The following is a 27535-nucleotide window of genomic DNA, read 5'->3' as shown; positions in this document are numbered from 1 at the left end:
TTTGAGCAGTGTGCAATATAAAAATTATATATATATATATATATATATATATATATATATATATATATATATATATATATATATATATATATATATATATAAAAATTCACATATATACACACACACACACACACACACACACACACACAAATTTAAAATCAATGCTAAAGTCCCAAGTCATGAAGGTGAATGTACAAACTATAGCCAAAGTTGTAATTTACCATCTGGAATACCTGTTTAATGTCTGCAATTTCCCTTAGTTACTTAATGCCGATTTCATTTTCTAGCTCAGAAATTGAATAGTTTATCTTATTAGATCCATTATAATTTAAAGTTGTATTGCTGTAACCAGCACATTTATGCGACATTGAAAGAGCAATAAAATGAAACACTGCCAGTGTCAAAATATTTTTTTATTTGGATTTGGCATTCACACATTTACCAATATAGCAACTTAGAGGTTCTAAATTGTTCATAGTTTTATGCAGATGAAAAGCAGTCCTCCGCCACACAAATTAGGCATTTTTACATCCTTACAGGTTGGGTCACTTGAAATCCCACCAGCAGGACATAAGAGCATACAATACAATTGAAAAAAGAGCTCAAAGTATACATTTAAGGTTCAGCTAAAGTTTACTTCTCTGCCAGAAAGCCCACAAAAGGACATCTACATCACTGCACGGCACTAAAACTATGCAGGATTTCTAGGCATTAAAATTGGGCAGAACCATTTCAAAACACAAAATGGTGAAGGACGTGTCCAGTCTATATGGCAATAGTTCTAGTATAGATTTCACACTGCTTGAGTGTTTTCTTTGTCTTCAGCATAACGTGGGTAAGATTCACCAAGGAGTGGCTGTAGTACCTCGTTCTTCTGGTTCTTGCGCCGAACAGCACATGTGGCACCAACAAAGATTATAGCCACAAGAACTAAGGCTGCTATTACTGCTATAGTAATGATCTCTGTATTGTTCAGTGGACGACCTAAAGAAACAGAATATTCAGGCATCATTTTTCCAAGTTCCTGCCATTCGCTCTCATGTACTTACAGGTGTAGTAAACACTTAAGGATACACCATGGGGGAAGGGGGGCCACCCCAACACAATGAATACAAAATTACTAATACACTTTACTCATGCAATACGATGTGCTGGAACAGAGGTGCAACCACTGTCAGTACTCCAATGACAGTGATTCTTTAAAAACAGGTAGCAACAGTCATTCAATTTATCCTGTGGGCACTGCCATTCCAATACCTAGCACCCAAGAGGGGGGCAGGAAATAGAGCAGGTTCTAAATTTTTTTTTTTTTTTACCCAGCTACACTTTCCAGCTCTGTGCAAAGGTTTTGTACAGAGCAGCCCTGAGCCTCTCTTCTGGGGTATCCCGCCCATGCTCCTTTCATTGGGTGCCCCAATGTAAGGCTCCATCAACCTGTCCAATGAGAGAGACCCTGCGCTCATGCATATCGCTGGTTTAGTCTCAGGTAAGGAACTGGGGGGCAGCTGAGGCAGAGAACGTTTTTCACCTTCATGCATAGACTGCATGAAGGTGAAAAACCTTAAGGCTTTAGAACCACTTTAAGGCTGGGTTCAAATTGGATGCAGGTTTCTCCACATCCAATTTGCATGAGAGCGATTGGCTCTTAATGGAGCCAGTTTACATATCTTGGGTGTGGCGACATAGAACATTGTAGAAGGGCCCTGTGCATCTTTGGCATAATTTCAGGTCCGAATTTAGGCAATAGAAATTCAGAAACAAAACCAACATAACCAGAACCCCCTGCTGCGAGCTGTGTCGCAGATAGTGTGAACTCAGCCTAAAAAGGTTTACAGAGCCTAGCGTTAACACACACACATTTTAAAAGACAATCACTATACTGTAGGTTGAAGAACACCTTTGGGGAGAGGGATAAGAACATGTGTCAGTTTTTAAATTGATGTCTGTGGCCCAGTTAGGGAGATCACCCTCATTTGTCTTGTTTACCATGATCATTGGAAAATTAAAGTTTTTTTTTTTTTTTAAAGACACAAATTTGGGGTTAGAACTCTTCCAATGGGGACCCTAGATTGGGTGACCTGGGGGTTCACCAAGGAATTACTTTAATTTGCAGAGATAGCCTCCCACTTCCTGTTTGACTACGAGTATGGAAAGCAAAACTATATGCCAGCAACTTATTTCAATACAAAATATGCCAATAGCTATTTCACCAATTGCAAAGGGTGCTAGTCTTGGAGCAAAGTAGGTTTCCTACCATTACCAACAACTGCAAGGTGGAAAAACCATGCTTATGATATTTGTGAAGTAGCAATGGGATTTATAGTTTGCAGGTTAACAGTCCTTAAAAAAAGGTTATATCAAAGTTTAGATTTGAACTCTTAGCATTTTTAAACATTTACCATTGTATACAGAGGATTTTCCCAGATTTCCTAAGCTATGTAAATGTTTTACTCATAGGCCCAGTATTTTGAAAGGTGAGATGTGCACCAAAAGACACACCCAACCCCCCCCCCCCACACACTCACAAACATGGTTGCCGATTAAAGGGAGCCTATATCAAAGTTACCTTTAATGACGACATGTGTTGGGAGGGGAACCCAGTAGGCCAATAGGGTGCTACACCATTTACTATGAATCTAGCGTGAACAGCACCACTACCACACCCAGCTAGTTGCAGGCACCCTAACCCAACAGATTATAAACAATTTACAGGACACCCCCACAAAATAGCAGCTTTAGAGTGGTTAGAGGCTGAAGGTGTTTTACCTTCATGCATTCAATGTATGAAACCTTTGTGCTGCTCCCCTGAAAACTTACCTGAGCCCCCACTCAGGTCAGCGATATGCTTGAGACTTGGCTGTCTCGGGACTCATTGGCTGAGACAGGAGGGAGCCCATTAACAGCAGTGGATGCCAATCACAGACAATGAGCAAATGAGAGCAGAGCCAAGCCATGGCTGCATGTGCCTTATGAATGTGGAGAGCAACATCTCAGGAGAGAGCACGCAGTGGTGCCACCAAGGAAAGCGGCTTTTTCTGGGGCACTGCTTAAGGGAGGGGAGCCAGCAAGGCACCCAAAAAGAAACACTATTGTAAAAACATTGAAAAACTGCAAATCTACTGGCATTTTTATAACATTAATGTCCAGTGTGCATGAGGCCTAAAGAGTAACAGACTTAAGTGATCATTCACAATTGGCCTTGCCCCGTGCATGAGACTTAACGAAACACAGAACTAATATTCCAACACATTACTTACTAGGCCATTGGATATCGTATGAATAACCCAGGTTTTCTGGTGCGGTTACAAACATTTCATTGTTAGTTACGGGAGGCCAAAAGGGAACCATGTTGTGTTGTCGGTTGTGGCCTATTGGTGCATTTTCTAGTGGATATTGGGATGAATCTAAAAAATAAAAAAAAAAATTATACAAAGACAAAACCACCACACACACCCTATGCAAAACATGACCCACATACCTAGAGATACATTAGTGTATTACACTATTATGGCTATAGACAATTGCAGCCTTCGATCACATACTGACACTACAGGTGAAGCATGAACTACCAACAGTAGCTTTTATAGCTGCATTTTACACTTGGGAATAAAGATTTATTACTTAGGGCATTATTTTTTGCTTTGTAAGAATTAAGCTGCATTTGTTATTTTTCATTCAGTTGTCTGGGGGGACACACGCACACAATCTTGTTTCCAGATAGGAGTTCGTATTTGCATCTCAAGTGCTATGGTTAATGGATGTCGCAAGAACCCACATGTTCACCTTACCTGGATTATTTCTTCTCAGCCATTCATCAAATACTGCATCAGTATAAGTATGGAGAAGTACAAAGAGTGGGTCATTTGGAGATACGTGGGTCTGTCCTCCAGTGCCATTCAGGAACAGATGAGCAAGGTTATGAAGACTTCTAACAGTAGGATTGTACAGACCAGAAGGTTCACTGTACCCTGTAACAACAAACAAACCAGTGAACCTCTCATGGTGTTAGGGAATCAATGTACAATAGGTTATTGCAGGCAAACTGAAAGGCAAGGACTAAAATTTGTACCTTCAATTGTATTTCTAAAACTTTCAGAAGAGTTTGAGAAGAATGGTGGTGTATCAAACAAATTTACTTCCAAGCAGAGCAACACATCTTCCATTTCAGGAAGTCTTTGCACCATGGGGCGGTCAATGTTTCCTGCAGGATTTCGCCTTATTGGGCCACCAGTTGTACCTGAAGGTTAAAGTTAGATTAAAAACAGGCCCACCAGAAAAAAAAAAACCCACACCCCCCACCCCTTTGTTGAATATATGCAATGAGAGAATATATGCAATGAGAGAACAGATACCGAAATTCAGCAACCAGGTATTCCGCATACCCAGACATTTATGCAAATGACCACCACCACCATTTTTGCCCATCCATTACCAGTAGGGGGTCAGATCTATTGAGATAACCTAGAACACAAACACACACACACACACACACGTTGTTTCAACAGAAAATAGGTCCAGCTCGTCATTGTCAAATTGTGGAAATCCTTAAATAAAAGAATTTCCAATATGTTGAGTGCTTCAAACTCACTAGTTTTTGCTTGCATCTTAAACTGCATTACATGCGCACCCCCCAAGCAGTACTTGAATTCCCTGTATAAACCAAGCAGATTATGAGAACTTTACTCTTGATAGACCATTCCTATAGAATACCATGTTTCCCGAGACAGAATTACATTATTGGGACCTACTGTTGCAGATAGTTCCAAGGCTTTCGTAGTCTTCTACATTTTCACAGACAATTCTCCATTGAGAAAACAAAGAGTTTGGACTCAGCAGATTTTGTTCAAAGTTGTTCCTTGCGCCCATTAAGTCATCAGTGCAGACGTCGCACTCATTTCCACCAATAGCAAAATTCCAAAAGGGAAGAGCGAAAGAAGGATCCTGTAGAAGATTCTGAAGGGGGGGGGGGGGGATTTCATATACATTAACCAGATCTAGGAACCATTTCTTCCTTGTCACATTGTTTTGGCAAGTTTAATACCAACAGGAAAAACAAAAAACACCACTAAACACTGCTAGAATTATGCCAAATCGAATACCAAGCATCATGAATTAGCCCATTCAATTTTGGTAAAACATTTTAGCGGTGTGTGTTCTGCACGCAGTTGAATTAAAAATCTATGCCAATTGTGGGCACTAGTTTGGGGAACTAATAAATATCAAACTGGCAGCCCTCCCGCTGTTGTGAAATTACAAGTCCCATTATGCCTGTGGAAGTCTTGCAATGCTTCATGGGACGTGTCGTTTCGCAACAGCCAGAGGGCCGCCAGTTTGAGACAAGGGTTTAAGATCCAAGGAGTTTTTTTTTATATTCTTGCACGGCCCCTTGACATAAGCAAATTGCCTACAGTGTTCTAAACATGACATTTCTGCATGGCAAGATAAACCTAGCATACCGATGGAAAATTTCCAGTCCAACTATTCTTCAAATACACACGAAACTACTCAACCTAGCGACTTAAAACCAGTTTTGGGTAGACTGGATTATAAAGCCGTCTATGCCACGATCTACCTTTTCACATATAGCACAAATTAGATTTAACCACATTTCCAGGCAAGTGAACATCCAGCATCACCTAGTGCTTTTCTGCCCAGGTCCTGCCCTTTTCATTGGATTTTCGTTTTTTCAATCATGGAGGCTCATCATATGTGGGCCTTACTTAGACAGTGTGCATGCAAATGCATTTTTTAGAAACACTAACTTATACAGACTGATAGCCCACTTATTTTGAAAATTGCCTGACTCCTCCAAAAGAGCAGGCTCAAGTCTTGATACAGCCCTGTGAAATTACTATGAGAAGATGTAAAGGGCAAGACCTTGGTGTGAAACATGTTAGCTTGCATCTGTAGTTGACCTTTGTATTTGAACAATGAAATTGCACAGGAGTGGCCGTCCAGCCTTTTTTTGTGCCAAGCACCTGCTGGCAATGCATACAGGGCTCGCACCCTCCACGTGGGATAGAGGCTAATGGAGCAGCAGGGTAAGAGAAACAGCCTTAGAGCGATGTACATTTACATAAAGGCAAAGATCTGTTGTGCAAAAGTTTAGTATACACAATGCACAGATGATTGTAGAGAGGAGAGATAACCCAACTTGTTTTTGGACCAAAAGGGACTGTTGTGGGGTTTTCCCTTTTTTTATAAAAGGTGGGACTGCAAATACAGTTAAAGTGATACATTTTTTGTTTAAAAACATGTTATTCTTACCTGCTCTGTGCAGTGGTTTTGCACAGGGCAGCCCTATCCTATCCTCCTGCCGCTTTCCCCCACAGCAAGTCACATGCTATGGGGCACCCAAGCCGCTGCTCTGTGTCCATTCAGACACAGAGCTGCAGCTTGGCCCCACCCCCTTTCCTTATTGGCTCACTGACCGACAGCAGCGGAAGACAATGACCCACTGTGCGTGCCAACTAATCAGGAGGGAGAGTCCTGGAGAGCCGAGTCTTTCGTGCAACATCACTGGATTGAGATGGGGCTCAAGTATGGGGGGGGCAGAGGGAGGAATTGGACAGGACTGCTGCACACAGGTTTTGTATCTTAATGCAAAGAATACATTCCCCCACCCCCTTTCCATCCAAGCCCTGGGCTTCCAGTTTTGAGAAGGCATCCATGACATCCTCCCAGAACCCTGCCTCCTGTGTGCCTCCAGCATAATCTGACACAGCAGATCACGGTAAAGGGCCAACCACAGCAGCCCTTTAACATGTGATCACATGTAAACAGACTTGCTAGTTATTGCCAGTACTTTCTTCCCACGATGTGTCTGTTTGAGGAAAGAGCCGTTACCAGCAAGACTGTCAGTACATGGGTTACATTGATAATCAGGGCACTGGTCAGTGCTGCCCATCAGTGCCTCCTATCAGTGCTCAAATGTGGCCAATGACCATCAGTGCCAAATATTACTGTCAGTGCAGGCTATGAGTTGTATAAGATATGCTCTCAGCGCCTTGCAGCAAGCAACCCCACCGCCAGTGGCGGCTGGTGCTCAAATTTTTTGGGGGGGCGCAAACGAAAAGAAAAAATTGCATCCCCACTGTACCAATTATCCCCATTGTCACCACTGTGCCTTTCGATGTCACTGTGCCCTGTAAAATTCCCCTCCCCGGCACTTAGCTTTACTGGAGTCAGCCAGCCACGTCCCTCGATGTATTCTCCCGCCCTCGATGACGCTTCAGCCAATCAGGTTACCGATAGCCAGAACCGGTGAACCCGATTGACGCCTGTCAGTCTTATCCAAGGAACGCTGGCTCTGATAGGCACTCTCGTACAGCCAACCAGCTGCCGTTATTCAGGTGGCCGGCGCTCTATGTCCGGCCATCTGAATAGACCAGCGGCGACAATAACAGATTCATGCAATGAATCTGTTATTAGTCAGTGGCGGTGCGGAGCCAGAGGGGGCGGCGCTCCAGCGCCCTCTATGGACGAACCGCCACTGCCCCTCCCTACAGTGGTGAAATACTAGGGCAGTTTATCCACTCTTCACTGCTCTCACTCGGTAACCGGCAGCTCAGAGATTTCTCACTCTTGCGAGCAGTGGGTTGCTTGGCATGCCGTCATGTTAAGGTGTGTTCCCAAGTAGCTCAGTGTAGAGCTGAAGAGGGGCCTGGAAGCAGCAGCAGAGGGAAGCTGGATAGGAGGGGTGACAAAGGAATCAATTCCTGCCTCCTGCAGCCACTGAATGCCTGCAGGAGGAGAACAAGTTGGCATTCAGCGGCTGCAAGAGGCAGAGATCCAAGTCCATCCCCTCCTATTCAGCTGTACAAGGGGGCCCCCTGGAGGCGGGTCACAAGTGCACCCTCTGCAGCCATGCCCCTGGTTGCAGCTACTTTTAAGAGATTAAAAATTTCTAATGAAATACACTAAAGAAATGTATACATCTGACCCAGGACAAGTGTGCACATCCGTTAGGGCCACAGATAGACATTCTTGTACCCAGTGGTAAAAGATGGCTAAAAGTAGCCATTTCACAGTCAAAATATTTTAGTTACAGTTAAAGAGCTGTACCTGTATGTCCCTCTCCAGTTGCATCAAGTGGAACCTGTGCCAAGTTAAGAATGCTGGACCTTCATGAGAAAAGTCTATTCCACCAGCACTTCCTTGACCCTGTCCCAGAAAGGTTTTGCTGACACTATAGAAGTGTGTCCAGACAAAGAAGTCATAAATTGAAATGTTCTCAAAATTTGTAGTATTTCTGTCTTGATCGAGGAGCTCGTTGTAGTGCCTTGTAGCAATGACATAGTCTGGATGCACAGTATTTTTTGCAAGGTCAAGTGTACTAATAAAGCGTTGGCGCTCCTCAGCGCGTAGGTCCAAAAGGTTTTTTCTTACTAGAATACAAAGTGTAAAGGATTAGGATGAACTTTACTTTTTTCCCCTAAAGATAAAAGGTTCTACTCAATACTAGGTTTTGAAGAAACATAAAAAAAATAGTCACTGCTCATGCTAAGAGGAAGAAAAGCTGCTGCCACCATTGGTTATCCTTTGACACAGGAAGAGGCTTCAATATAGGCAAAACTGGCAAGTAGTTTGTGTATTAAACAATTAGTACAAATGGCCATAGTCTCAACCTAAAGTGAGTAATTTATTCCATTAGTCGGTAGGTGATGCCAGCCCTTACAGCAGTTGAAAGTTCAGTTGGTTTCCACATGGCTGCTTTCCAGCTCTTGGAGCTCAATTTCAGCTGTTGTCAGAAAGACAAGACCCAATATCATAAAAGGGGAATCTTTGGCAGATGGCTTAGGTTTTGTGGTTATGATGCATACCTATGCATTCCAGTGCCTGACTCAACTGGCAAACATATCCCACTTCTGACATTAACCACTTCCATACCGCACCTATTCTGGCACTTTTTTGCTAAAAAATTCAGAACCCCCCAAACATATTTTTTTAGAAGACACCCTAGGGAATAAAGTGGCAGTCATTGCAACTTTTTATCTTGCACGGTATTTGAGCAATAATTTTTCAAACACCTTTTTTTGAAAAAAAAAAAAGTTTCATGAATTAACAAAACAGTAAAGTTAGCCCAATTTTTTTGTATAATGTGAAAGATGTTATGCCGAATATATACCCAACTTGTCACGCTTTAAAATCCATGAAACTCATGAAATGGCGCCAAACTTCGGTACATAAATCCCCATAGGCAAAAGACCCCACATCTCTCCTCCAGGCTGGAAAGCATGAGATTGTGAAAAAAAATTAAGTCACCGATCTCATGCTTTCAGCTTCAATTGCAGCTTTGTTTACTTCCAGGTACTTGGGCGTGACGTCACAACATCGCGCCCGGACCTCTGACGGCCATAGAAATGACCGATGATTATCTGGTCACCAGAAATCTCTATCCTCCCCATCCAGCGGCAGCCAATTCATTCTCTGGGCCTCCAATGTCACAGGAGAGCCTGGAGAAGCACCAAATGGCGGCAGGGGCGGACATCCCCTCCCGCTGCCTACAAGAACGATCAAGGGGCAGAACCGCCATCATGATCATTATCGTGCACAGAATTGCCACCCGAAAAGGATATCTGAATGATGCCTGTAGCTGCACCCAATATTCAGATATCCCCACGCCATATGACGTCCTAAGGTAGGGAAGTGGTTAAAGTTGTTACATGCCCACCATTTAGGTTCCACGATCCTAAAATGCTCACTACATCTTTAATGATGGGTATCCTTACTAAAGAAGAAATAGCAAATGCTGTCACAGAACTTAGGCCCGGTTCTCACTGATGCGACAATCGCTCTGACTTGAGCATTTGTCATATGAGAAGTCAAACCCCATTCTGTGCAACTTAAAGGGGTTGTAAAGGTTTGTTTATTTTCTAAATAGGTTCCTTTAAACTAGTGCATTGCTGGTTCACTTACATTTTCCATCCTTTTGTTTCTTTATCTAAATTCCTCACTTCCTGTTCCTCCTCAGTAAGGTGTTCAGTAAGCTGTTCTGACTGACTTTCCACCGCTCGGATGATGGTGGAAAGCTTACCGAGGAGAAACAGGAAGTGAGAAATTCAAACAGAAGAAAAAAAAAACATTTCAGAAATGGAAGGAAAAGGTAAGTGAACCAACAACGCACTAGCTCAAAGGAACCAATTTAGAAATTAAAAGACGAACCTTTACAACCCCTTTAAGTCGCTCAGACTTAAAAAAAGGTTCCTGCACTACTTTTTCTCCGACTTGCATTGACATCTGTTAAAAATTTGCATGCTAGTCATGCCAAGTCGCGCTGGGGTCCGTCTTTGAAGTTGCGGGTAGTGCAAACCCATGCTAATGGAGGAAGTATAAATCGAGCAAGAGAATGGGAGTTAAAGAGCATACAGTTACATGATCAGGGAATAATGCAAACGGTCACAATTGAAAAACACCAGCATGTTTTCTGATGAACTACATCCAACCCAGTAAAGCTTTAAAAGGAAGACTGCTGGTAAAAATCTGTAGGTTGCCACCAATGGCATAGCCACGTAGTACTTTTTCCACCCCTATCAATTTAGGTCAATTGTTACCAACCTGCAACAAGCATGCAGAGCAGTTCTTGCTTTATGTGCCACATACCTGCCCTAGGACAGACAACTAAAACCAGAGAAAGTCATCTAGCATTTTCAGAAGGCAGACAATATAGATTTTTAGGATTAAAATGATTCAAATACCAAAATTAACCCTTTGCAAAAGTCTTCGCTCTGGTTACTTCTCATAATTGTGCATAGCATGCTTTGAAACATTGACTCTGCAAACTTGTTAACATAATTTAAGAGCAATAGCTGGGTCATCAGGATAACAATATAAGGTGTACAGATTTAAAAGATCAAAGCCTCCAAGTCTGAGCAGTGGCAGGTAGATCCTAGCCAATGCAGTCAAACTGGGTGGCCTCTTAAGCAATTTTCCCATAGTTTAAATCAGTTCCTGGCCTCCAAGGTCAGGAAAGAGGTTTACATTAGGTGAACAGGATAGTTTTTTTGGCACACAATGGATTTGTAGCAGGTACTTGGTATGCAAATATATCTGTACACCCCTCTAGTTTTACGGAGAGATAGGATTCAAGTTCTTATTTTTTTTTTTTTTTTTTCAGTAGTCTAAATAACTAGTGTTGAGCAGAATATGCCATATTCGATTTCGCGATATATCTCGAATATATATTCGAATATTCGAGATATATTCGCTAAATTCGAATATTCGTGATATTTTATCGAAATTAATTGAATGCGATTTTTCGCTATTGCGAATGCGAAAATAATTGCGATTTTTTAATAACTGCGGTAGGAGCGCTCTGATTGGCTTAGAATATTCGTGATATTTTATCGAAATATCGCAACATGCGAATGCGATATTTATTGCGCAATTTCGAGATATGCTGGAGGAGCGCTCTGATTGGCTCAGAATATTCGTGATATTTTATCGAAATATCGCAACATGCGAATGCGATATTTATTGCGCAATTTCGAGATATGCTGGAGGAGCGCTCTGATTGGCTCAGAATATTCGTGATATTTTATCGAAATATCGCAACATGCGAATGCGATATTTATTGCGCAATTTCGAGATATGCTGGAGGAGCGCTCTGATTGGCTCAGAATATTCCTGATATTTTATCGAAATATCGCAACATGCGAATGCGAAATTTATTGCAGATATTTCGAAAACTGCTGTAGCAGCACTCTGAAATCGAATATGTATGATATTTTAACCAAAATACATATTGCGATTGCGATTTTTCGATCGCGCATGCGCAATTGCGCGAACAACACGCGACCATTTCCTGGAGCCTTGCCAGTTTCCCAATATTACAGCAACATGGTGGGAAGCAATTTCTCAAAGTCTGAGGAAAAGTTGCTGATTTGTGTAAGTATTTTGACCACTGTTATTTCATCATCTTCAACTGCATTTAAGTCTAGTTTAAAAGTTAGTATATATGATCAGATATTAGTATTTAACCAAAAATGTGTCTCCTGCTTTTACAAAACTACAAGTCCCAGCATGCCTGGACAGCTGCAGACACCCTGGTTGGCAAATGTGTATTTAGGCACTTTTCCTTGTTATTTAGCATAATGAATTTAAAAATTTTTTGGACATAGGACGTATGCGAACGTCCTGACTTCAGTGTCCTCAAGGCCCAAGGACGTTCGAATACATATTGCCCTTTAGATGTTGCAGAACTACAACTTCCAGCATGCCTGGGAATGCTGGCACTTCTAGTATTGTAAGTTCTGCAGGCCCACATTTTTCAGGCCTTTATGCACGGGTCTCTAAACTGTGGCACCCTAGATGCAGCAAAAGTAAAATTCTTAGCATGCACTGAAAGACCGTGGCTGATGGGAGTAGTAGTTTTGCAACAGCTGGAGGTGGACTGGTCTTGAAACCCAGAGTTAGGTAACAAACCCGTAGTGTTTTGCAACCATTCTGCCTCCAGCTGGTTATTTTCTGTTGAAAAGCCTGTGGCGTGCAAAACACAACCCAAAAACTCCACCCGGTGCAAGGAAAAATTTGCACACACCTAAAGAGTGACATCACAAAAAACTGCGACGGTTGCATACGTCAGTGGTCCTCCGAAAAGGTCCCGTCTCTGACCCCCCGGGGCGTTAGGCTCCTGACAGGGAAAAGAGTTACTGTGGTCCATACAGCCGAAGCCATATGGACCCATCTCGGTCCAAGCAGCGCAATCAACACGCGAACAACACGCGACCATTTCCTGGACCCTTGCCAGTTTCCAACTTTATGATCGCAACGCAATCGCAGAGCAAGATGGTTGGAAGTAATTTCACTGTATCTGAGGAAAAGTTGCTGATTTGTGTAAGTATTTTGACCACTGTTATTTCATTATCTTCAACTGCATTTTAGTCTAGTTTAAAAGTTAGTATATATTCATAATTATGCAAATGATAATGGCTGCTATATTTATGTAAAAAAGGTGGCGACGGAAATGGCAGTATATAAAATCTGTCATGTTACCCCTGTCATTGATTAATAAGGCGAGAATGCTTCCAATTGTTGAATAGCATACATTTATGTCATATATCCATAAGGCTGTCAACAAAAGTATTACAATATACTTTGTTCTTCATCTTGCAGAAGTTCCTGGAAACAGGATACGATGAGCTGCGGAGGCAGCAAGAAAAACAGGGAGTTATAAGCTCCCTGATTGAGGAACTAGGCGAAGAACACACTCGCATGGCGATCCTCAAAAAGTGGTCCGACCTGAAGAGGCGCCAGATGAACCGGGTCAGGCGTATCCGGAATAAATATCATCCTGGTAAGTTATTGGTCACAGTTATGTTTTTTTTTTCCCTAAAGTGTATTTTGTGCGTGTACTCGAGAGAGGAGCCGGACTGCAGGAGTTGGGAGTAGGCAGGCCTCCCCCAGAGGTAATCTGCCACCTTTCTCCATGCCCCGGGTGGCAATGGCGGGTGTGAGGGGGTCCTCCCACACAGACCGTCCTACCTGCTCCGCTTCGAAGCCCCACGGGGCAGAGGGACTCCCTATAAGGGAGTGAGAGGATTTGCCCGCTCAACCAGCCCCGTTAGTCCTTCGCCTCTCTTTTTAGAGACCGCATGGTCAGAGTGCGTGCATGTTAACCCAATTGCGAGTGCGTGTGTAAGTGTGGTGGTTTTTGTGGGAGGGAGGTGGGCATACTAAGCGCAGGCTTACCTCGCATAGCACACCCACCGGGGGCCGAGCTGAGACCACCAAACTCAATTCACATGTAGCCGAGAGCGGGATCCGAACCCCTAGCTGCAGAGGTGAATGGCTTGTCAGCGCAGTGGCAATCGCGTTGAGCCAGCCCGGGTCCCTTGGGGACAGTTATGGAAGGTCATATGTAATTAATGTAAGGTCAGATGTTGTTAACCAAGACGCCATGTTGTTGTAACATATATCACCACCAGCCAAGGTATTCATAGTACTGTTGGAAAAAAACATGGGACAGCAGACAGGAACACAGAAGTTATGTGGGAACATACTTTTCCCATTGCTTTGCATGGGACTTTAAACAAAAAGCCCGACCCTCACCAATGGGGTTAGTTAAGGGATAAATTAACGATCCTATACTTTAAGTGGACGTATAGATAACATGTGACCAAGTGTTATCGAAATATCTACAGCTGTTATGAAATAACATGTATTTCCCATAGAGTTGAATGGGACTTTAAAGAAAAACCCTGACCAAGGCAAATGGGGGTGGGTATGGGTTAAACCACCAATCCTATATTTGTGGCTGACATATAAGTAACCTGTGTGCCAAGTTTCATGTAAATATCTTTAGCCGTTTGGACGTGATGGTGGAACATACATACATACATGCACACACACGTTGAGTTTTATATATATAGATTCCCACTAAATTCCTGTGTTAGGCGTGGGGTTGTTATAGTAATCCTGTGTACTCCATCAAGTACTTTTTTTTAACATGAGATCGTCTGAACAAAACAAAGGAGACAAAAACAGCTCATTTTACCATGGTGGCAGCCCAGCTCACGCTCAGTCCCCTGTAGTGCCCACAAGACCCTTTAATATAACATTGTCCCATTGGTTAACTGTCTATATAAATTAATTTGTATTCATATACAATACAGTAGAGTACACAGAATTTGCATACGTCATTAGAAAACATTTTTATAATATATGAACATTGTGTTATTATAGGAGCTCCGCTACCAACTGTGCGCCCCAAGCGCACAAGGCGACAGGCCGCAGAGGAGGAGCAGGAGGAGGATGTGGAAGAGGAGGAGAGGGATGAGGAGGAGCAGCCAGGGCCATCCACATCACCACCCCCAGTTCCTGTGGAGGAGCAAGAGGAGGAGCTGCACCCCCCCCCCCGAAACTTCTGGTGGAGTAGTGGGTGACGAGGAAGAGGAGCAGGATGAGACGGTTAATTATACCGTCAATCAGGAGGGTAAATATGTGCACATATATTAATAAAATTTCAACAATAAAATGTAGCTCTAAAAATGGACAGCATTTAAAGCAGGGCTGTGGAGTCGGTAGATAAATTTTTCGACTCCGACTCCTCAGTTTTATGTACTTCCGACTCCCCGACTCCCCGACTCCGACTCCTCTGTATTAATATGCAAATGTATTTTATAGATTCCTTGAGGGAAAGAAACGCAAACTACCACAGGACTACTGGCTGGGAAGCCAACAGTCTACTGTATTGCACAGTTTAAGCAAAAGACAAACACAATGAAAACAATCAAGTGACTGGATAGTAGCAGCAGGCTTAAACATCAGGAACATGATCTTTAACAGTTCAAAAATACAGACCACATTATTTGGCTGTTTTAGAACCAAAACAAAGCTTATCTATAATGAACCCAAAAAAAAAAATATGAAAAACCTAGAAATGGTTTATATTAATCTTGAAATGTAGTTCTAGGCTTAGCAAATGCAAATAAATGCAATGTAGAGTTCTAAGGAAGAGAATTGCCTCTGCCAGATCCTCTTTCATAGAGTCTCTTAAGTCAGACTTTATTATTTTTATGGCTGAAAATAATCTTTCGTAACGGTCTTTGAAATCCAAATGTTTTTTTCTTATATCCTAACAGTTCTAAAAAAGCTAGAGGTGAAGCAAGCTGCCATGAAAAACCTCACGAAGAGAGTAATGGCAAATGAGCAGCAGATACTGTTTTTGATGCGCCAAAATCAACAACTGGTGCAACAACTGGCGAAAAACATGGATGAGGTGACAGAGCTTCAGAAGTTAATGTCCTAATTTTTTTTTTTTTTTTTTAATAAAAAATGTTATATTTTGCAAAGGTTTCATTTCTTATTGAAATTGTTAGTTTTTTAAACACATCTAACTTCACATCTAACTTCACATCTAACACATCAACATCAACATCAACACATCTAGCTTAATAATAACCGAAAACATTTTATACTATTACTAGCTGAATACCCGGCGTTGCCCGGTCTTCCTATCTTAACCTTTTGGGGAGGAAAATCATAGTAATATAAATATACCCATCTTTTATATAAGGGTGTTGGTAAGGGTTAATTTAACTGTTATATATTTTTATTTGGCATATAAGTAATATGTATAGCGGGTATTATTGAAATATCTCCAGGCGTACAGAAGTTATGTGGGAACATACATTTTCCATTGATTTGCATGGGACTTTAAAGGAAAACCCCGACCCTCACAAATGGGGGTAGTTAAGGGATAAATTAACTATCAGTGGTATCAGTGAACAGCAGTGGTAATAGGAGTATATATAGAGTGGGAATTAACTTTTTACATAGGTGTCTTGACAGAGCAGCAGCAGCAGCAGTAGTAGTAGTAGTAGTAGATACAGAGTCATATCACTTGGGCAGGAGGTGCCATGATGAACAGCAGTGGTAATAGGAGTATATAGAGTGGGAAATTACTTTTGACATAGTTGTCTTGACTGAGCAGCAGCAGCAGCAGCAGCAGCAGCAGTAGTAGTATTAGCAGTAGTAGTTGATACAGAGTCATATCACTTGGGCAGGAGTTGCCATGATGAACAGCAGTAGGAATAAGAGTATATAGAGTGTGAAACAACTGCTGACATAGGTGTATTGACTGGGCGGCAGCAGCAACAGCAGAAGCAGCAGTAGTAGTATTAACAGTAGTAGTTGATACAGAGTCATATCACATGGGCAGGAGTTGCCATGATGTACAGCAGTCTTAATAAGAGTATATAGAGTGTGAAATAACTGCTGACATAGGTGTATTGACTGGGCGGCAGCAGCAGCAGAAGCAGCAGTAGTAGTATTAACAGTAGTAGTTGATACAGAGTCATATCACATGGGCAGGAGTTGCCATGATGTACAGCAGTCTTAATAAGAGTATATAGAGTGTGAAATAACTGCTGACATAGGTGTATTGACTGGGCGGCAGCAGCAGCAGCAGAAGCAGCAGTAGTAGTATTAACAGTAGTAGTTGATACAGAGTCATATCACATGGGCAGGAGTTGCCATGATGTACAGCAGTCTTAATAAGAGTATATAGAGTGTGAAATAACTGCTGACATAGGTGTATTGACTGGGCGGCAGCAGCAGCAGAAGCATCAGTAGTAGTATTAACAGTAGTAGTTGATACAGAGTCATATCACATGGGCAGGAGTTGCCATGATGTACAGCAGTCTTAATAAGAGTATATAGAGTGTGAAATAACTGCTGACATAGGTGTATTGACTGGGCGGCAGCAGCAGCAGCAGAAGCAGCAGTAGTAGTATTAACAGTAGTAGTTGATACAGAGTCATATCACATGGGCAGGAGTTGCCATGATGTACAGCAGTCTTAATAAGAGTATATAGAGTGTGAAATAACTGCTGACATAGGTGTATTGACTGGGCGGCAGCAGCAGCAGAAGCATCAGTAGTAGTATTAACAGTAGTAGTTGATACAGAGTCATATCACATGGGCAGGAGTTGCCATGATGTACAGCAGTCTTAATAAGAGTATATAGAGTGTGAAATAACTGCTGACATAGGTGTATTGACTGGGCGGCAGCAGCAGCAGAAGCATCAGTAGTAGTATTAACAGTAGTAGTTGATACAGAGTCATATCACATGGGCAGGAGTTGCCATGATGTACAGCAGTCTTAATAAGAGTATATAGAGTGTGAAATAACTGCTGACATAGGTGTATTGACTGGGTGGCAGCAGCAGCAGAAGCAGCAGTAGTAGTATTAACAGTAGTAGTTGATACAGAGTCATATCACATGGGCAGGAGTTGCCATGATGTACAGCAGTCTTAATAAGAGTATATAGAGTGTGAAATAACTGCTGACATAGGTGTATTGACTGGGCGGCAGCAGCAGCAGAAGCATCAGTAGTAGTATTAACAGTAGTAGTTGATACAGAGTCATATCACATGGGCAGGAGTTGCCATGATGTACAGCAGTCTTAATAAGAGTATATAGAGTGTGAAATAACTGCTGACATAGGTGTATTGACTGGGCGGCAGCAGCAGCAGCAGAAGCAGCAGTAGTAGTATTAACAGTAGTAGTTGATACAGAGTCATATCACATGGGCAGGAGTTGCCATGATGTACAGCAGTCTTAATAAGAGTATATAGAGTGTGAAATAACTGCTGACATAGGTGTATTGACTGGGCGGCAGCAGCAGCAGAAGCAGCAGTAGTAGTATTAACAGTAGTAGTTGATACAGAGTCATATCACATGGGCAGGAGTTGCCATGATGTACAGCAGTCTTAATAAGAGTATATAGAGTGTGAAATAACTGCTGACATAGGTGTATTGACTGGGCGGCAGCAGCAGCAGAAGCATCAGTAGTAGTATTAACAGTAGTAGTTGATACAGAGTCATATCACATGGGCAGGAGTTGCCATGATGTACAGCAGTCTTAATAAGAGTATATAGGGTGTGAAATAACTGCTGACATAATTGTCTTGACTGATCCAAAGGAGTCATGGGAGAAAATCATGTGGTCAGATGAGACTATAATATAATTTTTTGATCATAATTTCACTAACCGTGTTCGGAGGAAGAATAATGATGAGTACCATGCCAAGAACGCCATCCCTAATGTGAAGCATGGGGGTGGTAGCATCATGCTTTGGTGGTGTTTTTCTGCACATGGGACAGGGTGACTGCACTGTATTAAGGAGAGGATGACCGGGGCCATGTATTGCAAGATTTTGGGCAACAACCTCCTTCCCTGAGTTAGAGCTTTGAAGATGGGTCGAGGCTGGGTCTTCCAACATGAGAATGACCCAAAGCACACAGCCAGGATAACCAAGGATTGGCTCTGTAAGGAGCATATCAAGGTTCTGGCGTGGCCTAGCCAGTCTCCAGACCTAAACCCAATAGAGAATCTTTGGAGGGAGCTCAAACTCCGTGTTTCTCAGCGATAGCCCAGAAACATGACTGATGTAGAGAAGATCTGTGTGGAGGAGTGGGCCAAAATCCCTCCTCCAGTGTGTGCAAAGCTGGTGTAAAACTACAAGAAATTTTTGACCGCTGTAATTGCAAAGAAAGCCTACTGTACCAAATATTAACATTGATTTTCTCTGATGTTGAAATAGTTATATTCAGCACTGTAAATACATCAGGTCCGGGGCTTCATCAGGGAATGCATGGCAAGGGACCCTTCAGCGCCCTGAACCGACGACGGGTGCCAGAAAGTCACCGCCGATCCAGGACTCATTCATCTTTATGAATGTGAGTCTGTCCACGGACTCTGTGGACAGACGGGTCCTCTTGTCCGTGACCACCCCACCTGCCGCGCTGAATGTCCGCTCAGATAGTACGCTGGAGGGGGGGCAAGACAATAACTCCAGCGCATACTGAGCGAGCTCGCGGCAGGTGTCCAATCTGGCAACCCAGTACTCCATGGGGTCGTCGGTGCTCATACTGTCAGAAGCACCGACGGACGCCATGTAGTCTGCCACCATGTGGGCCAGCCGCTGGTGGTGACTGCTGCTGCTGCTGCTGGTGGTGGTACTGGGTCGCTCGGTTTGGAAGAACATCCTCATCTCTTCCATTAGGTCCCCTGCTCGGCTGCAGCTGGGTGCAGCCACCTGCTGGGTGAGATGAGGGGGGACAACTGGAGGCCGGGGAGTTGCCTGCTCCAACCGTCTGACAATGGCTGCCTGCAGTTCCTCCATCCGGTGCTGCCTCCGGCTGGCTGGGATGAACTGCTCCAGTTTCCCCTTGCACCTGGGATCCAAAAGGGTGGCCATCCAGAAATCATCCCTCGTCTTGATGGTCTTAACCCGGGGGTCCCTCCTGAGGCATCTGAGCATGTGGGCAGCCATGGGGAAGAGCACAGCCCGCTGTGACTCCTCAATGCTGGCCAGGTGAATGAGGTGCGACTCTTCTTCCCTGAGGCGCTGCTGGTCAAACTCAGACATGCCCAACCCCCGGACTATCGGTGCCCCCAACACCGGCTCTCCCTCCTGACCAGGCCCTGACTCCGGGACGACACCAGCAACCACCTCCTCCTCCTCTTCATCATCATCCTCCTCCTCCTCCTCCTGGTCCTGGCCCTGGTCTCGGTGGAGCATTGCTGACTCCTCCTGCTCCACCAAGGCACTCTCCCCAGCCTCGAGCAGGCGATCTAGTGTCCTCTCCAGCATGAACAGTATTGGCAGCACGCTATTGAGGCCAATTTGCTCACTGCTGACCATCTTGGTCGCCTGCTCGAAGGAGGACAACACTTGGCAGACCTGGTTTATCTGCCCCCACTCCGCACAGGCGATGAAAGGGAGTTGTGGTGAAGCCCTCTGAGTGCCTAGTTCCATCAGGTACTCCCTCACCGCCCTTTGCTGCTCCCACAACCTCTTCAGCATGTGGAGGGTGGAGTTCCACCGCGTCACACTGTCCACAATCAGCCTGTGAAGGGGCAGATTGTACTTCCGCTGCAATTTGGACAGGGACGCGGTAGCGGTTGGGGAGCGCCTGAAGTGGCTGGCAATCCTACGCGCCTTTGCCACAATGTCACTCAACCCTGGATAAGTGCGCAGGAACTTCTGCACCACCAGGTTGAGGACATGTGCCAGACAGGGCACGTGCGTCAGACTGCCAGCATGGAGGGCGGCGAGTAGGTTGCTGCCGTTATCGCAGACAACCATACCTGGCTGGAGCCTTCGGGGTGTCAGCCACTTCTGGACCTGAGCTTGAAGTGCTTTCAGCACTTCTTCTGCAGTGTGTCTCCGGTCCCCTAAACTAACAAGCTGGAGCACGGCCTGACAGCGCACGTGCCCCACACTTGAGTAGCTACGGGGGCGCTTGCTGGGAGGCTCAGCAGCTGCGGAGACAGTGGCTTGAGGGAGACCAGCAGTTCTCCCCTGGACACCCCGGGGCGGCACCACAAGATCGGTTGCCGACGATCCCTCACCGACGCCTCGGAGGGAAACCCAATGGGCCGTGAAGCTGATGTAGCGTCCCTGCCCATGCCTGCTGGTCCAGCCATCCATTGTCAGATGAACCCTGTCGCTGACAGCGTGATCCAGCGACAGGGTTACATTCTGAACAATGTGCTGGTGTAGGGCAGGGACACCAGTCCTGGCAAAGAAATGGCGGCTGGGGACACGCCATTGGGGTTGGGCCTGCTCCAACATCTGCCTGAAGGGGTTGCTGTCAACTATGTTGAAGGGCAGCAGATGTTGGGCAATAACCCTTGCCAGGAGCCCATTGAGGGAACGCACACGTCGGTCTCCAGGGGGGAAGGGAGTGGTGCGGTCAAAGGCGTCTGAAATCGACGCCTGGCGCCGGACGGCAGTGCGGGACACAGACGTGGAGGGTGCTGTGGAAGTAGAGGTCTGGCTGCCGGTACCAGTACCTCTACTAGAGGGAGCGGGGGGGCATGACCTGCTGGAAACAGATGAAGATGTGGCAGGGGCTGCTGTACCCTGCTCACTTGTGGTGGTGGCGCTGCTACCACCACCACGCTTCATCTCCTCATACAACGCCCAGTGGTTTATCCTGAGGTGCTGGTTCAGGGCTGTGGTACCCACCCGAGCCAAACACTTCCCTCTCTTCACCCTCACTTTACAAATCCGGCAGATGGCCACGGTAGGGTTGTCTGCCACCAGGGTAAAGAAATTCCAGACAGGTGACTTCAGCACCGCCCTCCTGTCAGATGGGGTGACGCTTACTTGCACCTGCTGGGATTCGGTGCGCACAGGTGGAGCTGCCTGCTGCTGCTGCTGCTGCTGCTGCTCCTCCTCCTGACACCTCCTGCTGCCATCACCAGTGGAGACCCTGACGATGGTCTCCCTGGTGGTGACCTGGCGCACCGTTTCACCAGGGTGCCTACCTTCCCCGTCGTCACTGACGTAGTGAGCCGACGCGTCAGATGGCAACCATGATGGGTCACCCTCTTCGCCCCCAGAGATGTCAGACCAAGGGCTGAGATGTGTTGGTCTGAGGGAACCACGTGACATGGAGCCTCTAGCCTGGCTCCGCTGTCCCCTCACCCACGCCTGGGTCTGACTAGGTGCTGCTGTTTCCTGCACCAAAACAGCAGCACCAGTTTGAAGGGATGTCTCTGGGATACTGCCAGCAGGTATCCCATCCTCCTCATCCATCCCTTCAAAAAGGTCCTGACCATCAGGACAGAGCTGGAGGTCTGCCTGATGCATGGCCTCCCCCAAGAGATCCCTATCACTGTCGCTGTCGAACAGTAAGATGCTGGACTCTTGGGGGCTGGGGGGGGGTAGTACAGGCAACGGTGTAATGGTGGTACTACTGTGAGTCGGGACCGACGACTCAGTGGCACTGCTGTGCCCCATGTAGTCCACCACTACTTGAGCCTGAGATGGCAATATCGGGCGGCTGCCCGATGGGAAGAACTCCCGGATCAGGCGTACTCCCCTTGCACCCGATCCTCTACCACTAGTAGGGGCACGAGAGGTACCCCGTGCTGGCAGCGATCCAGCACTGGGAGTAACTCCCCTACCCCTACTGCCACGGCCACGGATGCCGCTCATAATTGCTGATATGTGTGTGGGGGGGTTAAACTTTATTGGGGGGGAAAATGTGAACAAAATGTGTTTTTGTGTTTTTTTTACAAGACAGGCACGCAGACAAAGACGTACACAGACAGCTACTAAACTATAAGAAAAGTAGTACACCAGACAAGGACTACAAAATTAAAGAAAAAAAAAAAAAGCACTAAACAAACACTAACTTTTTTTTTTTTTTTTTTTTTTAAACACAAAACACAGACACTAAACACACACTAAGCTAAGCTAGATGAAATAAATGTACACTAACAGTGTGTACACTTACTACACAAAATTTAACTAAACTGAACACAAAACTTAGCTTTTATAAAAGCTCTTTAGGGAAAACTAAACAAAATTTGAACTGAGATGCCTATCAAATATCACTGAACAGTGAACCTGCAAGATCTGACAGTAACACAAGATGAACAAAACTTAGCTTTTAGAAAAGCTCTTTTATAAAGCTCAGATCAATATGTGTTCTGAAATCTCTTGCAAATATAACTGAACAGGGAGGATTGCAGGATCAAACAGTAACACAAATGAAAAAAACAGCACAAAACAGCACAAAACGTAGCTTTGAAAAAAGCTCTTGGGTCTATTGCTTTGAAAAAAGCAGTTGATATACTGGAAAAGATCCACTGGAATCACTAAATAGCAATGCTGGTGATGATCTAAATCAATCAAGAACAAAGACACAGGAAACCAGGAAACCAGGAACACAGAAACAGCCTCCACACTCTATAGCAAGCTTCTGAATCTGCAATGAAATGGTGCTGGGAGTGAGCTTATATAATGTCCATGCAGGCAGGTTCCTATTGGTTGCTAACCTGTGACGAGTGTGGAAGGAGAACTCTGATTGGCTCTGATGCAAAAGGGCGGAGCAAATAATCGCGCAATATTCCTATTGCCGAATATTCGCATTGCGAATATTCGGCAATATAAAATGATCGCTTCAGCTACTCGGCCCAATGGCTCTAATCATACCAGCAATGCTTTCAGACGTCTATGGAGATCACTAGGATGTGATCTGTTTTAAAAATGAAACTGTAAAAATCGCTCTGATGCGGAAGATCGGGGCGAGGAAAATAATCGCGCGATATTGCGTTTGCCGAATAATCGCATTGCGATCTTTCTGGAAAATTCAATGAACGCTTCAGCTACTCGGCCCAGGGTCTCTAATGATACCAGCAATGCTTTTAGACGTCGATGGAGATATCTAGGATGTGATCTGATTCAAAAAAAAAATTGTAAAAAATCGAATATTCGGAATTGCGAATATTCACCGCGAATTTCGAAATATAGCGCGATTTCTCGAATATGCTATATTCGAGTCGAATATTCGCAATGCGAATATTCGTGAGCAACACTATAAATAACACATCCCGCCTTCTCCCCATAGAGTACAATGTGAAGAAGGCATCCAGAATGTACCAAGTATGTGCTTAGTGAGAAGGAGTTCATTGAAGTGGGTTGTAATTTTGTTTGGTAAAATGTGCAAGCAAAATTTACTGGCTCTTGAGCACATCCTTTCCCCATCCAATCTCAAGTTTCAGGAAGTAGGGCCAGCAATTAGAGATTCTGCTTACATCATGTCAGACTTTATAGCCTTGCAGGTGTTTGATTGTACCATAAGGCTGTGAAGAAGCCCCCAGTGCATCCCTAGGGATACATCAAGATTTGGGCATGGCATTGGAACTCCAAAGACATGCTGGTAGGCAAATTGGATATTGTCCAAATTGGCCCAGAATAAATATATATATATATATATATATATATATATATATATATTATATATATATATGCGTGTGTATGACTGTCATAAGCGTGTTGAGATCCTACAGGGTAAAATGACCGCACCAGCCAAAAAAAGCGCCTAGAGGCAATTTAGTTCGCATGTGTAGTGCTGTACAAGTCATTCCTTCACAAAAAAGGGCTAGATCAAGGGAGTGGTTAGATATTACCCTTGATAGGAAGTTTTAGCCCATTACATACAAGAATGGATCAAGGGTTCCAAATGCCAGATTTAATCAGTTGGGGGGGATGTCATGTGACCGAGTAGCACAAGAATATTTTGTCCTTTGGATGTCTTCCCCAGCACAGCATCAACAAGTTAATCCAACCCCAAGAACCAGTGCCAGGTCAGCCCTTCCTCCACCCCCAAGCAGTCTCATCTGGTGGTCTGAACAGTAATTCACCTTTGGGAACATGTTCCACCCATATTTAAAGGTGTTCCAACAGCTGCAGCTATTCCCCCTCCAGTGACAGCAGACTGGCATTTGTTCCCCAGTGCCCACTGTCATAGTTTGAATATAAAACATATACACAGAAGTCCTGCATGGCACCAAAAACCTGCTGTTCGCAGATGCAATGCTTTCCAGGCTCAAAAAACACACCCAAGTAAACCCAGATATCAGGTTACTGAACGCAAGTCTTGCGTCTTGTTTACATGCCCAGATACCCCTTTTATGCAACAGGAAGAACAAATCAGGCGTTTATAAATCCATTGCATGTACATAGTCAAGTTCTCTTTAGCATACACCTTTCTCATGCTAAGGATACCCATCATTGTCATCTATAACCATTTGAAAAACTTTTGGACTAAAAAGACATTTAATAAAGTATTGTCAGTATAAAACAGTTTTATGGCTACAAATGTGCACAGAGAAGCTGTAATAGAGAGAATGTGTGGTAAAATACGAGTGAATTATTGCATAAACTATTTTTCAAACACCTGAAACGATTAGTAAATGCAATCAGAAAAATGGGGATTTGTCCGACAGTTTAATATAATGAGGTCTGTGTTAACAGGTATGATTTATAGGGTTCCCCTAGTATTTAGCTGTCAAAATGATTTTTGTTCACTTACCAACTACAAGCGGTTGATCACAGTTGTCACCAGTCCATCCCGGTCTGCAGCTTCCACAATTGTACCCATAGAAACGTCCATTACACAAACAACTCCTGTTAAAGAAGCGGAGAGGCCAAAGTTCACGATCATCCAGACCATCAAGTGTATACTGGGGTCCATGAGGTCTGGAGTCTGCTGTAACTGGCACACATAGCCCCCGGCCAACAGTAAAGCCACACTGGTCAGCAGGATTTGGAGACTGTTGGGGAAAAAGACCAGGGCAGCACTCTCCACTGGTTAAGGCTTCTGGAGTCACACACGGACGAGGAAATTGTGCAGAAATCAGGTCATGAAAAAGGGCAACTACAAATGCCACCGCAAAGGAACGCCAAGACATGTAGCACGACATCATTGTTTGGTGGACAGCTGTAGAAGAACAGATACAGATGAGAGAACTGGTGTTGTCAGTTATAACATTTAACTAGATTACATAAAACCTCAGAAATGAAGCCTAATAAAGCTTAGCAGTTAAATTTTACCAGCTTTGATGAAGGGCCCCTCCTTTTTAACTCAGCATATCTAATAGGCATATTAACCGATGTTTGCCATATTAGCAATTATAAAAAGCATTTGCTCAGACAGAACAAGCGATTTTCACACCAAGCTTAACTAATCTGATTGCCGTGATTGTACGCTGCAGTCAGTTAAACAAAACTTATAATATGCATGTAATGAAGCTGCAAGGCAGCAAAATATTTTGGACATTGAAAGGAAAAAAATAAAAAAAAATAAAAAAGTTTGTCATCTTACCTTCACAGGACAGGAGTAGAAAAGGCACACATTAATGAATCAGCGGTGCTCTAACAACTTTCAACTAAAGTTTTATGGATGAAAGCCACACCCAGGCAGTTTCCCCCCCACACATCAATTACTTCTGAGGCTTGTACAATAAAGCATGCGTCTTATAATCCCTGCTAATGACAAGCTGATACAGCTGCTTTTAGTCCATTTAATATCCATGCTCAGCCTCTACTTGTCCACCAATCATATGCAGGGCCGGGGGGTAAATATAGTAAAAAAAAAAAAAAAAAAAAAAAAAAACCCACGATATTTGCACATACATTTATATTATAGGCATACGTATTCAAAAATACCCATTTAAAATATAACTAAAAAATGAAGAATACTTGTTTTGCAATATTAAAATGACAATTCTGTCATCCCTATTTTTTTATTTTATTTTTTAAACAAAAGTGTAGCAAAATAAATCTTTAGAAGTCATGAAGAGGAGAGGAAAAAAAATAAAATATAGTTCCTTCATATAAAAGGATTTCCCGATTTAGTCATTTCACATGAAAATAGAACAAGCTTACATTAAATATTTCAGCTCTAAAGATAACCTTTTTTTAAATATATATATATATATATATATATATATATATATATATATATATATATATATATATATATATATATATATATATATATATATATATATATATATTCTCAACTACTAGATTTAAATGTCCTCACATTAGTATCCCCACCAATTTAAACATTACATACCTTTACATCAAAAGGATTGTCTGCACTTAAAAGTTAACGTTAAAAAGATGACCTTTAGTTTGTTTTCAGGTCCATTTCCTTATAATCCTTTTGATAGAGTCAGGAGAGTTTTCCTGCCCAGTCTAATCCTTTTATACCAGTGTAGTTTACCCAGCACATGATCTCTTTCATTATGATCGCCTTGTGACCAGAAGGCTTGAGCATGGGTCAAAGAAAAGAATTTTGACAAACCTGGATAGAACATTCCTTAAACCAAATGTTTCCCCTTTAGCAGCTATTAGACCAACTCCCCCCCCCCCCCCCCAAACATATGTATTAAAGAGAGCAATTGTCTATCAAGTCAGTGCAACATCACATGCACATTACAGGGAAAAGCTGGTTATATAACTACCAATTAAAAAAAAAAAATAGCTTCTTAAAAGTTTTTTTCACAACAATTTCAGTGGCAATACTACTCACCTAGAAAGAGCTCCAGCTTACATGCAACACTATTTGCTGAAGCACCTATTTATCAAATCCATTGATGAGTGATCAAGCTGACCACTTGTTCATTAATTAGTTCATTAACCCTTTGTTTAGTGATTGAAAGTATACCTGTCATAGAGGAAATATGATCGTTTCCACTGCTGTCTTTTGGAAAATGCTATT

At 43.6% G+C, this 27535-nt stretch overlaps 1 protein-coding gene across 3 annotated transcripts; it reads right to left on the bottom strand.

Moving 5' to 3' along the window:
- Positions 1–395: 395 nt before the first annotated feature.
- On the bottom strand, positions 396–27386 carry TYRP1 (tyrosinase related protein 1). 3 transcript variants are annotated; one of them, XM_040358378.1, is made up of 8 exons: positions 27347–27386; positions 25340–25747; positions 8065–8387; positions 4749–4953; positions 4070–4237; positions 3789–3968; positions 3258–3404; positions 396–984 (listed from the first exon to the last, which is right to left on the bottom strand). In XM_040358378.1, exons 2-8 carry the CDS (start codon positions 25731–25733, stop codon positions 794–796), a joined length of 1608 nt encoding a protein of 535 aa, XP_040214312.1. In that variant the 5' UTR covers positions 25734–25747; positions 27347–27386; the 3' UTR covers positions 396–793. The 3 variants fall into 3 exon arrangements, with proteins under 3 accessions (XP_040214312.1, XP_040214302.1, XP_040214318.1); XM_040358368.1 differs by lacking the exon at positions 27347–27386 and adding an exon at positions 26888–26998; XM_040358384.1 differs by lacking the exon at positions 27347–27386 and adding an exon at positions 26132–26156.
- Positions 27387–27535: the final 149 nt, after the last annotated feature.

This window comes from Rana temporaria, chromosome 1 (genome assembly GCF_905171775.1).
Source record: "Rana temporaria chromosome 1, aRanTem1.1, whole genome shotgun sequence".
Taxonomy (NCBI): domain Eukaryota; kingdom Metazoa; phylum Chordata; class Amphibia; order Anura; family Ranidae; genus Rana; species Rana temporaria.
The sequence above is the reverse complement of the archived record's forward strand: the minus strand, read 5'-3'. Positions and strand labels throughout refer to the sequence as shown.